Source organism: Colletotrichum abscissum (assembly GCF_030869225.1).
Source record: "Colletotrichum abscissum strain IMI 504890 chromosome Unknown Scaffold_8.1, whole genome shotgun sequence".
In the NCBI taxonomy this organism is placed as follows: domain Eukaryota; kingdom Fungi; phylum Ascomycota; class Sordariomycetes; order Glomerellales; family Glomerellaceae; genus Colletotrichum; species Colletotrichum abscissum.
The window spans coordinates 677944-690232 of NW_026850525.1; the positions used below are offsets into that span (position 1 = coordinate 677944).

The 12289-nt window shown below is 25.0% G+C and overlaps 3 protein-coding genes across 3 annotated transcripts; 2 read left to right on the forward strand and 1 right to left on the reverse strand.

Moving 5' to 3' along the window:
- Positions 1 to 3654: 3654 nt before the first annotated feature.
- Positions 3655 to 3804, forward strand: CABS01_04225 (uncharacterized protein; the record flags this gene model as incomplete). Its single annotated transcript, XM_060537596.1, has 1 exon — positions 3655 to 3804. A coding segment is annotated over one exon (150 nt), but the record flags the coding sequence as incomplete, so codon positions are not given.
- Positions 3805 to 9496: 5692 nt separating this feature from the next.
- CABS01_04226 (TPR domain-containing protein) lies at positions 9497 to 10381 on the reverse strand (the record flags this gene model as incomplete). Its single annotated transcript, XM_060537597.1, has 1 exon — positions 9497 to 10381. One exon carries the CDS (start codon positions 10379 to 10381, stop codon positions 9497 to 9499), a length of 885 nt encoding a protein of 294 aa, XP_060390442.1.
- Positions 10382 to 11078: 697 nt separating this feature from the next.
- CABS01_04227 (calcineurin-like phosphoesterase) lies at positions 11079 to 11783 on the forward strand (the record flags this gene model as incomplete). Its single annotated transcript, XM_060537598.1, has 1 exon — positions 11079 to 11783. The coding sequence occupies one exon, from the start codon at positions 11079 to 11081 to the stop codon at positions 11781 to 11783; it is 705 nt and encodes a 234-aa protein (XP_060390443.1).
- Positions 11784 to 12289: the final 506 nt, after the last annotated feature.

The window sequence follows — 12289 nt, forward strand, 5'->3', positions numbered from 1 at the left end:
TTACTAAAATAGTAAGAAATAAATAAGATAGTACTTAAAATAATTTAAAAATAAGGGACGATCCGATACTATACTATCCGTTAGAACCCTAATAATAATAATAAAAGAAAATATCCGCTTATTAACCCTATATTTTTAAAAAAAATAATATTAAATATATTACTACGCTCTTTTAGATTTATAAAAATATAAAAGAAAAAGCTAAGATAGACCTTATTATAAAAAATATACTTTATTTTTTTAAAAAATAAATTAAATAAAAACGCTTAGTTAATATAAAAGAGTAGCTTTTTAAATTTAAAAAAAGAGGACTTAATATTAAAAAAATTATAAATAGCCTCGTTTATATAGTATAACGAAACTATATAAACTAAAAATAATTTACTAAATTTAAAAAAAGACTCGATTTAAATAAAATCCTAACTAAGTCTATTTATATAATACGAAAGGTAAATAATAATAAAAAATTTATTTATAAAGTTAAAAAATAACTTAAAAACCTCTTATATAAAAATAAGATCGAAATAATTAAGAGACTAACTCTTAACTTTAGAATTATAAAAGAAGAAAAAATTAATTTTAATTTTAAAAAAAAAGATATTAAAATAAGAACTAGTTCTTTTTATTTTAATAAAATAGAATTACCCTATAATTCGGACGAACTTCGTAACGTTACTTAACGACGTACTTAAATAGAGATTAATTATAAAATATTACTTAACGTTAATAATATTAGTTTTAAAAAGGATAATAACGAATTATAATATAAATATATTTATCCGTTCGAAAATAATTAAACTATTTAGTTCTATAAAACTAAAGAATGTAAAAAGGTTATAATAACCCTTTATATAAATAAAAATTACTCTTTATTTAACCCTAAAGACCCCTTTTATAAAGAATTATTTTAAGTAGAATACTTAAATAATAAATACTTTTAATATTTTATATATAAATAAAATAGTTATTTCTATTTATAAAGATATAATAATAAGCTTATTAAAAATATTTATATAAAAAACTAATTACTTAGCTAGACGTTACTAAGCTTTAATAATAATAATAAAATAATATTCGGCCTAGACCCTAGCTTTTTTATAAAATACTTTAATAATAAATATATAAAATAAAAAGACTATAAGTATAACTAATACTAAGTCTATTATATTAAAAAAGCTAAGGCTTAAAAAGAATAATAAGAACTATATAAATAAGGTACTTAATAAAAAAACGTATATTAAAAAATTAAAAAAGCTAATTATAAAAGAACAATAAAAAATAAGAATAGAAAAAAAGTTCTTATATATAACTAAATAATATAATAATATATATTTATAAGTTAATTTTAATATTTATAAACGAGGATTAAACGCTATTATTAATAATAGTATATAAAAAAGTTATATCTTACTAAGGATAGTAAATAAACTTAACTTATTATAAATATAAAAAGATAATTTATATTAATTATAAATAGTAAAAGGAAAACGAGTTAATTATAATTATAAATATATTAATTAAGAGACTATATACCTCTTAATATATATTAATAATTAGTAAGAATAATTATAATATAATATTATAAAAATAGGAGATATCGATATTATTTTAAGAATTTCGTAGTTATAAAAGTATAACTTATAAATAGATTAAATTACTAGCTAAGTCGTCTAGGAAAATTTAGTTACTAAACGACTTAAAAAAAAGGGTTTGAATAGATTTTTAAAAACTCTTAAAGAACGAAAATAAATATAATATATAGCTTTTATTAAAATAATAAAAAGCTTTAAGAAGTTTATAATTAATATTAATAATTAAGGATCGTAATAATTCTAAATTATACTTAAGGAGTACTAAATATATATAAAACTATTTATAGAACCTAAATAAATAGGATTATTAAAATATAGTAACTAAGATATAAAAATCGAGCTTAAAAAAGGGATATAACTTAGGTTTTATTTAATATACTTAATAAATTAAGAAGAATAAGAGTACTTTAATAAATATATTAATAAAAAACTTAAAAAAGGATATATTTAATTATTAAATTCTCTTACTAAATTCCCTTTATTTTTTATACTAAAGAAGGGTAAAAAGTTAAGACTTATTATTAATTATAAGAGACTTAACAAAATTATAAAAAAGAATTACTACCTCTTACCGCTTATTACTAAGCTTAGAAATTTATTTTATAAAGCTAATTAGTTTATTAATATAAATTATAAAAAAGTATTTAATTAAATTTAAGTTAAAAAAAGAGATAAGTAAAAAATAGTATTTTAAATTCGTAAAGGACTTTTTAAGTATTTTATTATACCCTTTAGACTTATTAATACTTTAATAACTTTTTAAATAATAGTTAATTACGTACTCCGGGAGTACGTTAATATTTTTATTATTATTTATATTAATAATATTCTTATTTTCTTTTTTAATTTTAAAATATATAAAAAATATATTTATATAGTATTCTAAAAGTTCTAAAATACTAAGCTATATACCGAACCCTTTAAATACGAATTCTATATATAGAAAATAAACTTTTTTAAATATATTATTATATTAAAATAAATCTATATATAAATATTAAAAATAGAAGTAGTTAGGGACTAGCTTATATTATAAAACGTTAAGGACGTATAAAGATTTTTAGGATGTATTAATTTTTATTAATAATTCCTTAAGGACTATATTAGTATAATTAGACCCCTTAATAACTTAATATAAAAAGATATTCCCTTTATTTAAAATCTTAAGTATAAAAAAATATTTATTAAAATTAAGAATATAATTATTTCTAAACTAATTATTATAGTCCTAGACCCTTAAAAACTTTTTAAAATCGAGACTAATATTTTAAATTTTATTATAAGAGCGGTTTTAAAATAATAAAACGAATAAAAAAAGCTTTATTTATATTATTTTTATTTTAAAATATTTTATAGAGTAAAATTAAATTAGTAAATTTATAATAAAGAACTAATAGTAATTATTAAAATATTTTAAAAATAGAGACTATAATTATTTAGAACTAAGTATAAAATTATAATCTATATAAATTATAAAAACCTCGCAAACTTTATAATAAATAAGAATTTAAATAAACGATAAATTAAATAGAGCGAACTTCTATCTAAATATAATTTCTAAATTATTTATTAAAAAGGTTTAGAAAATAGTAAAGTAAACGCTCTTAATAAAAGACCTAATTATAAAATTATAGTTTTTTAAAAAATATAAATTATTTTTAAATAGGAAAAAAATAGTAGCTTTATACTAACTACGAAGCTCTTTATAATAGTTAGAAAGATTAATATTAACTTAATTAAAAAAATAATCCCTAAGCTTATTATAAAAATTTATAATATATTAGTATATAGTTACTAAAGAATTATTAAAATATAAAAACGGATTTACTAATACTATAATAAATCCGCTATATATACTAAAATTATAAAAATAATTAAGGACTACGTAACTTATAAAAAAAATAGAAATAGCTTATATAAGCTTTATAGCGAGCTATAACTATTATAATTATTAATAAAAATATAATAATTAATTATATAGGACTTTATTATTAAACTACTAAAATCTAGAGAACTATTTATTAAAATATAGTACGATAGTATTTTAATTATAATCGATCGACTTACTAAGTTTATATATTTTATTTTTTATAAAGAATTAAGTACTATAAAAGACTTAGTATATATATTTACTAAGGTTATACTTTCGAACTATAGTTTATTAAAAGAAATTATTTTTAATAAAAATAAGCTATTTATTTTAAAGTTTTAAAAATCCCTAATTTCGTAACTTAGTATAGATTATAAATTATTAATATTATTTTATTTATAAACCGATAAATAAATAAAAAGGATTAACTAGATTTTTAAAATATACTTTCGTTATTATATAAACTACGACTAGGATAATTAGGTAATACTTTTATTAATAACTTAGTTCGTATATAATAATATAATTAGCAAAAGTATAAAGGAATCTCCGTTTTATTTTAATTATAAATTTTAGTTAATAGTATATAGAGAAGTATAATAAAAACTATAAGTTATAAAAACTATAATAAATGTAAATAAACTTAAAGAGATTTATAAATAAGCCTTACTAAACCTCGAGTTTATATAATAATATATAAAAAAAAACGTAAATAAATTAAGGATTAAAGAACTATTTTTAAAAAAAGGGGATAGCGCTTATCTTTTTTATTATAATATTAAAATAAAATAATTAAGTAATAAGTTAAATTATAAAAAACTTAGACTTTTTAAAATTATTAAAAAAGTCTTATTAATTAATTATAAATTAAAATTATTAAATATAATATAATACTATCCCGTTTTTTATATTTTATTATTTAAACTTATATTAAGAGGTTTATATATAGAAGATTATATTATTATTAAACTAAACTAATTAAAATATAAAGTTAAATAAATTATTGATTATAGAATTAAAAATAAAATATAAAGATTCCTTATTAAATAAAAAAACTATAAATACGAAAAAAATATATAAAAACTTATTATAAACCTCCGGAACTTTTAATAATTTTTTAAAAAGTATTAAAATTAAAATTAAATTTAGAACTCTTAGTTATTATGGTATTCTAATTAATAATTTTAAAAATATTATTAACTTATATTTTACGGGTTATTAAAAAAATATTTTTAAAGTCCTTAGGAAACTCTTTTAATATAACTCGATTTTTTTTAAATACTATTCGCTTTTAAAAATAAAAATATTCTAATTTAAATAATAACTTATTTAACTTAGCCTAGGCTTATTAATAAGCCTTAGCCTTTTTTTATAATTCCGTAGCCCTTTTTTAAAACTATAACTCTTTTACTTTCTTTTTATAATTAAAACGATTAGACTCCGTTATTAACTAACTAATTATACTTAGTTAACTAAGACTTATAAATAAAAACGTACTATTTACGAGTATAAATAATATTAATAAACGTATTATATAAAATATTTAAATAATAATATATTTTATAAACCTCGGAATTAAAAAAAACTAAATAATAGACCTTTTATAAATAATAATTTAAATAAAATATTATTTTTATATTTTTATTAAAAAAACAAATAATACGTAATAATTTATAACGAGACGTAGCTATTAAAAATTTCGATTTTTTAATTTAACCTAATATCGTATTAATATATTTTAAAAAAATACTTAATAATTCCCTAACTTAAGAATAAACGACTTATTTATAAGCCTAAAGGACTAGATTTTTAAAAAGAGGAGCTAATATTATAACTTAATATATATAATAAAATTAGGGCCTTGCCCTATAAAACTTATAGTAGCTATTATATTATATATATAAAAATACGGATTTAAAATAATTCTTTTTAAAATAAAAAAACTATAAATAAGTTACGTAATTATAATTATATAATAAAATAAGTAATAAATACTTATAAATAAGTAGGACGAATAATTATAAATAAATAGGATAGATAACTATTTAGTAAATAGTTAAATAATAATAAATAAGAATATTATAAAAAATATATTTAAGAACGAGACTTATATATAATATAAACTTAAGCTAGGCTCGAAAATAGACTTTTTATAACTTCTTTAATAATTAACTTAGTATTAAATCTTACGATCGCTTTTAGCTATTTTTATTAAAAACCCTTTTTAATAAGCTTATAATTAATTATTAAAACCTTATTTATTTTATAACTTATAAATATAGTTTTAGAAAAGCTATTTATAACTATAATACTATTTATTTAGTACTCGTAGCCTTAACTTTTATTAATATACTTACTATAACTAGCTAGCCGTAATATATAATAACTAAGTAAATAAAAATACGGTTTATATATATTTAAATAGTTTTATAACGTAGTTTAATATAGCTAGCTTAACTTAACTTATAATATATATTAAATAACCTATAAATACCTTAAATTATTTAATAATAAGCTCTACGTAGCTTAGATTTAATAAATTAGTTACGAGTTTTAATATAATAGTTATTATTTTTTTAATATAATAAGACTTTCCCTAAGAAAGTCCTTTAAAAATATAATATATAATTAGGACTTTAAAAATCGGCCCTATATTAACTTAAATAACTCCAATTACGTTATAACTAACGTCTATAAAGTACTAACTTTTTAAAAATCTAGTTTTTATTTACTTAGCTTTAGATTTACTAAATAAGATTTAAGAATTTATAACTTACGTAATTATAACTATTATACTTTTATAAACCTTACGTATTTTAAAAAAACTAAAGATATAACTAAGAGCCTTAATTAAAAACTTACCGCTTTTAAAAAGTTAACCCTATTACTTCGATCCTCGAAAATATTTAAAAATACCTAAGGATTTATAATAAGTAATAACCCTAATTAAACTCTATAAATAATTAAACTAATAAAAGCTACTAATTAGTATTTAAATCCTATTATTAATAATTAACTTATATACTTAATTAATACCCCTAAAACCTATCGAGTTACGTAGTTTTTATTAAATATATTACTACTTAAGTTATTACTACGCCTTAACCCGGCTCTTAATAAAACTAATTTAAGTAATTAGGGAGGTAGTCTTTTAAATACTCTAATTAAGGGCGAGGATAGCCCTATTATAAAGACTTTAATTAAAGTACTAAGGGTCTAGTTAAAATAAAAAATTATTAAACGTACCCTTTTTAATTATAATCGGATTATATAAAAAAATAGCGAACGCTAGTATTAAGGGCTAACTAAATTTTATTAAGACCTTTTATAATATTATAATATATATATAAATAAAGCTAATATTAATAAAAATATAAAAAAATAATAAGTTAATTAATATAACGACCCGATTATAAAAACTATATATATAACTTTAACTTATACTTTTTAAATATTATTATTAATAAAAAGAGTTAAAAAGAATTAGGGTAATAAAGGTTAGGATTAAGAGATTATTAAAAAAGAATAGGATAAGAATTAAGTAAAAAAGGCGGAGTAAGTAAAAAAAGTAAAAAAAGTAAAAAGAGTAATTATAAAAAAAAAGTAAATAAAAAGCTTAAAATAATTAACTATATATAGTAATTAGGACTAATTTAAAATAATTTCTTTTTATAAAAGATCGGGGGAAAAAAAAATTAAAAAATAATTAAAATAGGGTAGGGTAATTAGTCCTAGTAGTCCTTTTTAAAACTAATTAAGTCTAAGGATCTATAAAAAAGCTAATTAAAATAAAATATAAAAAAAAGGGCCCTAATTAAAAATAAGAGCTTAGTAATACGGATTTTTATTTTAATTATATATATACTTTTTAAAATCGAACTAAAGCTTTTTTAATAATTTATTTTTATATATAATAATATAAAATAATTAAGAAGTTTATTTTTTTAATTTAGTTAATACTATTCTCTTTTTTTTAGTTATAGCCCCGTTAATTAAGACCGTATTAACCCGATTAAAAGAGGTATTTTATATTATTTTTATAAGTATTAGTAGTCTTTTTAAAGCACCGTACCGCGAGAGTCCTTTATACTTTATACGTTTTTACTAAGTAAATATTTTAATATATATATTAACTATATTACGTTTATAAGCCCTAAGTAATTTATACTTAGTATTAAGCTCTTATTATTTTTAAATATTTTTAAATATATAAATCCTTTTTATAAGTATAATATAAAAATAGATTTATTTATATAAAATAAATAATATAATTAGTTTTATAAAAAAAGCCTAACTTAGCCCTATAAGTTATTTATATTTAAAGAAGTTAAAGAGTTCGTATTAAGAATTATATTTAAAAATTATTAATAAAAGATTTCTTAGTTTTTTTAATCGTTTTTAAACGCTTTATAACGTATTTAATAAGCTTATAATTCTTTTTTATTATAAATTATAATTAATTATCCGAATTTAAAAAGTAAAATAAGCGCTATAAAAGGGTTAAAAAGTATATTAAAATTTAGAATATTTAAGTCGACGTATTTCTAAACCCTAATACTTTTATTTATAGTATAAAGTATATTGAACTATTTAATTTAATTATTATAACTAATTAATTTAGCTTAGGCTAAAATAAGTTTAAGTATATTAATTATCTTAAAAAGATTATAAGAATCGTATTAATAAGTACGTTATCGCAATATAAGGTCTTAACTAAGAACTAAGTTTATAATTATTATAAGTTATTTATTTTTTATTTCTACTTTTACTAGCTATTTAAGTAGTTTTTAATATCGATTATATAGTATTAATATATAGTATTAATAAATACTTATACTATCTTAATAAACTATTCTTTTAGATTTTCTACCTTTTTACCTTTCCTTTTTATAAAGTTTATAACTACGGATTATTAATAGCGATATTACGTACCCGATGCTATTACTTTATAAACTACCTACTTAGCTAAGTTTATAGCTTACTAAGTAATAGTAGCTTATAACGGTAATATCGGAGATACCCTTATTACTATTATTAAATAATATTAACCTTACGATATCTACCTAAGTACTTTTAAGTTTACTTATATATATATATATTTATTACCTCGTTTTTTTGTTAACGTTAAAAAACGCTTCCCTTACTATTTATTACTATTATATTATTATATTATTATTATTACTATTTAACTATTTACCTTAAGTATACTTTATTAAAATACTAAAATACTTAATACTTATCGACTCTTAGGGCTTCTTTAGTAATTAAAAGTTCGATTTTATAAGTATTATACTAAACGACCCCGAGCTATAAAAAGATCGCTTTAATAAATACTATATCCGTAATATTAACTTATAAAAAATAAATAAATATATTATAATAAGTATTACTCTTATTAACGCTTTTTTAATATAATAAAATATAAAGAAGCCTAGACTTAATAATATAATTAAGAGCTTAGAAAGAGCGTAAGCGAGCGTATTAAATAAAAATATTAAAAAGAGGTTATTATTAAATAAAATAAAAAGAGAAAGTAAGAGGTAGTATTTAGCTATTTAGAGGGTAATTAATATATTATAGCGGGATCGTTCTAATAACGGCTACGGCCAGTTATAGTTAGTTATAAAGTCTTATTAAAGTATATAATAAAGATACTCAATATTAACCTTAATAGACTAGCTTGTTAGTATATAATAAAGATACTCAATATTAACCTTAATAGACTAGCTTATTCGTAAAGGCAAAGATAGCCCCTAATAAAGCGGACTGGACCCCAAAGGGTTATTATAAGTTATAGTATATAATAATAGGTATATAGAATATAATAAAAATAACTTAATTATTAAAATAGAAATAAATAAAAAGAAAAGGTCTATATATTCGATATTTAAAATAAACACGTGATTTAGTACGTAACGGGTACTTCGTGAGATGCGATTACTATCCCTGTTACGTGACATATCTCGAGACGCGGAACTTCGGAGACGAAAACCCGCTGCCTTTGATCGACCATAGCTGCTTCGTTGACCCAGATTTAATTCTCAACCCCCAGTGCTTGTACTGCCTCCAGAGTAGCAGCATAGAAAGGGCTGTCATCACCCACAGCCTCCTTCTCGAGCTGCAGGCCCTTCAACGCCAGCTCGCATCCTTCCTCTCTCTTTCCCAAGTCAAACGCTTTGCGAGCGGTAGCGATATACATCGTCGAGACCTCCCGTCCGCGGATAGCCTCCGCCTCGTGAGCGTCCAAGAGCGCAAGCATCATCATGAACTCGTCCTCCGGATCCTCAGAAGCAGCTTCGGCGAAGAGCTCCAGCTTGCGCTGAATCTCCGCCCGGCGCACCTCGCCGGCTTCTGACGAGGTCGTCGGACTGCAGGCAGAGCATCCACAAGTGAAGCCGTACCCATCATGCAACGCGGTCTGTCGGGATTGCCGCAGGCCCAGATGTTCGTCGAGGTAGGAGATTGTGATTTCTTCTTCCGGCTCAATGTTTCTGGTAGCGTGAATGGTGAATGCGTTCAAGTCCTTGTTGAAGTTTCCTTGCGCGTTAGGGACACATGAGTGGTTCAAGCGCGCAACTTGAGGAAAGAGCGCTTGGGTCTGGTTGCCAATGTTGAAGTTGTTGTTCCGAAAGATATTGAGAATGGTGTGGTTAGACACTGTGTCTTGTGGAGCAGACTTGCTTCGCCATATTGACTCTAGCCAGCTGAAGACGCTTGACTTGCTGGGATTGGTTGATAATGAGAGTAATGAGTCCCGGCCAGTTGTTGAGAGAAGTTGGGCTTGTCGCAGGATCGAGTTGCTATCTGAGGATGTGATTGTGAGTAGAGCTTGGTCTGTGAGGATTCTTTGACCTGTGAGAATTGGTCTCGAAGCAAAGACCCCGAGGCCTTTCCCGATTGCCTGTCGAACAGTGAACATCTTAGCACGCTAGTAGGTTGGTTGTTTTTGCGAGTGATGTGTTGACATTGAAGGTTTGAGCGGCCCCTGACAGAGGAAAATATTCCGTGGCCTAAAGAGGCAAGGGGGCGATTGCGGAGATTGCCGATTTCAAAGACATACTGGGACGCCAAAGGTTCTCGCGTCTCTTATCGCTAAAGTTTCACAGACCTGAGGTACTACCACTGAATAACATAGGTTCACCAATATCCTTTGAGTATTCAACCATCAAGATTCGGCTCCTTTCAAGCTTGCACCCGCTCAAGCCCACTTGTCTCCAGTGTTAAATAGTATCATCATCTTAATTACCTCCACTCAGTTGCCACTTGTCAAGCTACTGCTTGCTGGTTGTAAAACTATAGGCATGTAGCTTAGAGCACGTCTGATGGCAGCTTATGTCTAGATAACCATGATCAGGCACAAATGGTTGATTATTTTTGGTGTTGGTTCATTCAATGTTGTCTAATTTTGGAAGGTGGAAAGCACTGTCTGCGAATAAGAGTGCCTGGTAACAATTTCGGTTCTCCTTTACACAGTGTCCAGTACGTATAATCCAGTTATACGTACTATGTTCATTGGGCCTAAGCAGGGATGCGTTTTCGTTTGCAAACAAACATCATCTTTCACCCAACAACACCACAATTTTCCATAATTGAGAAATCCCCCGCTCTTCCTCAGAATGGCTATCCAAATAGTTTCCGACCTTCATCTTGAGTCCCCGAGAGCTTACGATATTTTCGAAATCGTGCCACAGGCACCTTACCTAGGCCTTCTTGGCGACATAGGAAACGTTGCTGCGCACAAGGAGGAGTGCCTCGCTTTCTTGACACAGCAGCTTCAGCAATTTCGCGCTGTTCTATTCGTCCCTAGAAACCATGAAGCCTATCACTCAAGGTGGGATTTCACTCTCAAAATTCTTCAGGATTTTCAAGCAGCTGCAAAAAAGGACTCGTCACTGGGAGACTTTGTACTACTCGACCGCTCTATGTTCCAGGTACCAGACTCCAACATCGTCATCTTAGGCTGCAGCCTGTTCTCCTTCATCCCACCTGAAAGAGCCGATTCAGTCAGCATGGGATTCCAGGACTTCTTCCAGATCGAAGATTGGGAAATCAGTTCGCATAACGAAGCCCACAAACGAGATCTTTCTGGGCTCAATTCCCAAGTCGCAGAGCTCGAAAAGTCTGAGGCCAGAATCATCATCTTTTCACACTGGAGTCAGCCATCCGGGAGTGATATCAACCTGCACCAAAGTTGTTCCTTGCTTGTAATAGAAGAACTGTGCCTGTTGAACGAATGGAGAGCTTGGAAGAGAAAGCAACTTCTGTTTGATCCCATGCAGAGCACTGTCGATGTTGATAATGAAGTCGACGTCCTGCATTGATCAAAGTCAGATGCGAGTCTCGGTGAACTTTGGCAAAGCTGATTGACAGTCATCCAGCTGCTGGTGAAACATACCTCAGTGGTCCTGCTAGTAGGAACATACTTCCACAGCGCTAACCCGCCAATCACGGCGACTCGAGCATGAGAATATTCCGGGATGCCTTTCAGGATGCTGATAACCTCAGAGGCAGCGTTTTCAAGAAGAGTTCCCTAAGTCATGGTCTCGAACGAAAGAAAGAAAAAACACTAAAAATTATTTGGATAGATAGACTGTAGATAGTTACTGGTGATCGGTGAAGCGAGGTGCAGGGATGCTAGATTGATTATAAGAGGTTACACAGAGCATGCGCGTTCATTGATATAACAAACATTTTAGACCCCAAGAGCCATGGCTCCCAGCGAAACTCCAGACCGTAGTGCAACCAAGGGGCCTAGGCACTCACCTCTATCCGAATCGAGAATGCTACAGGGACAAGCCGCGATACGCTGATATCAGTCCCAACATTG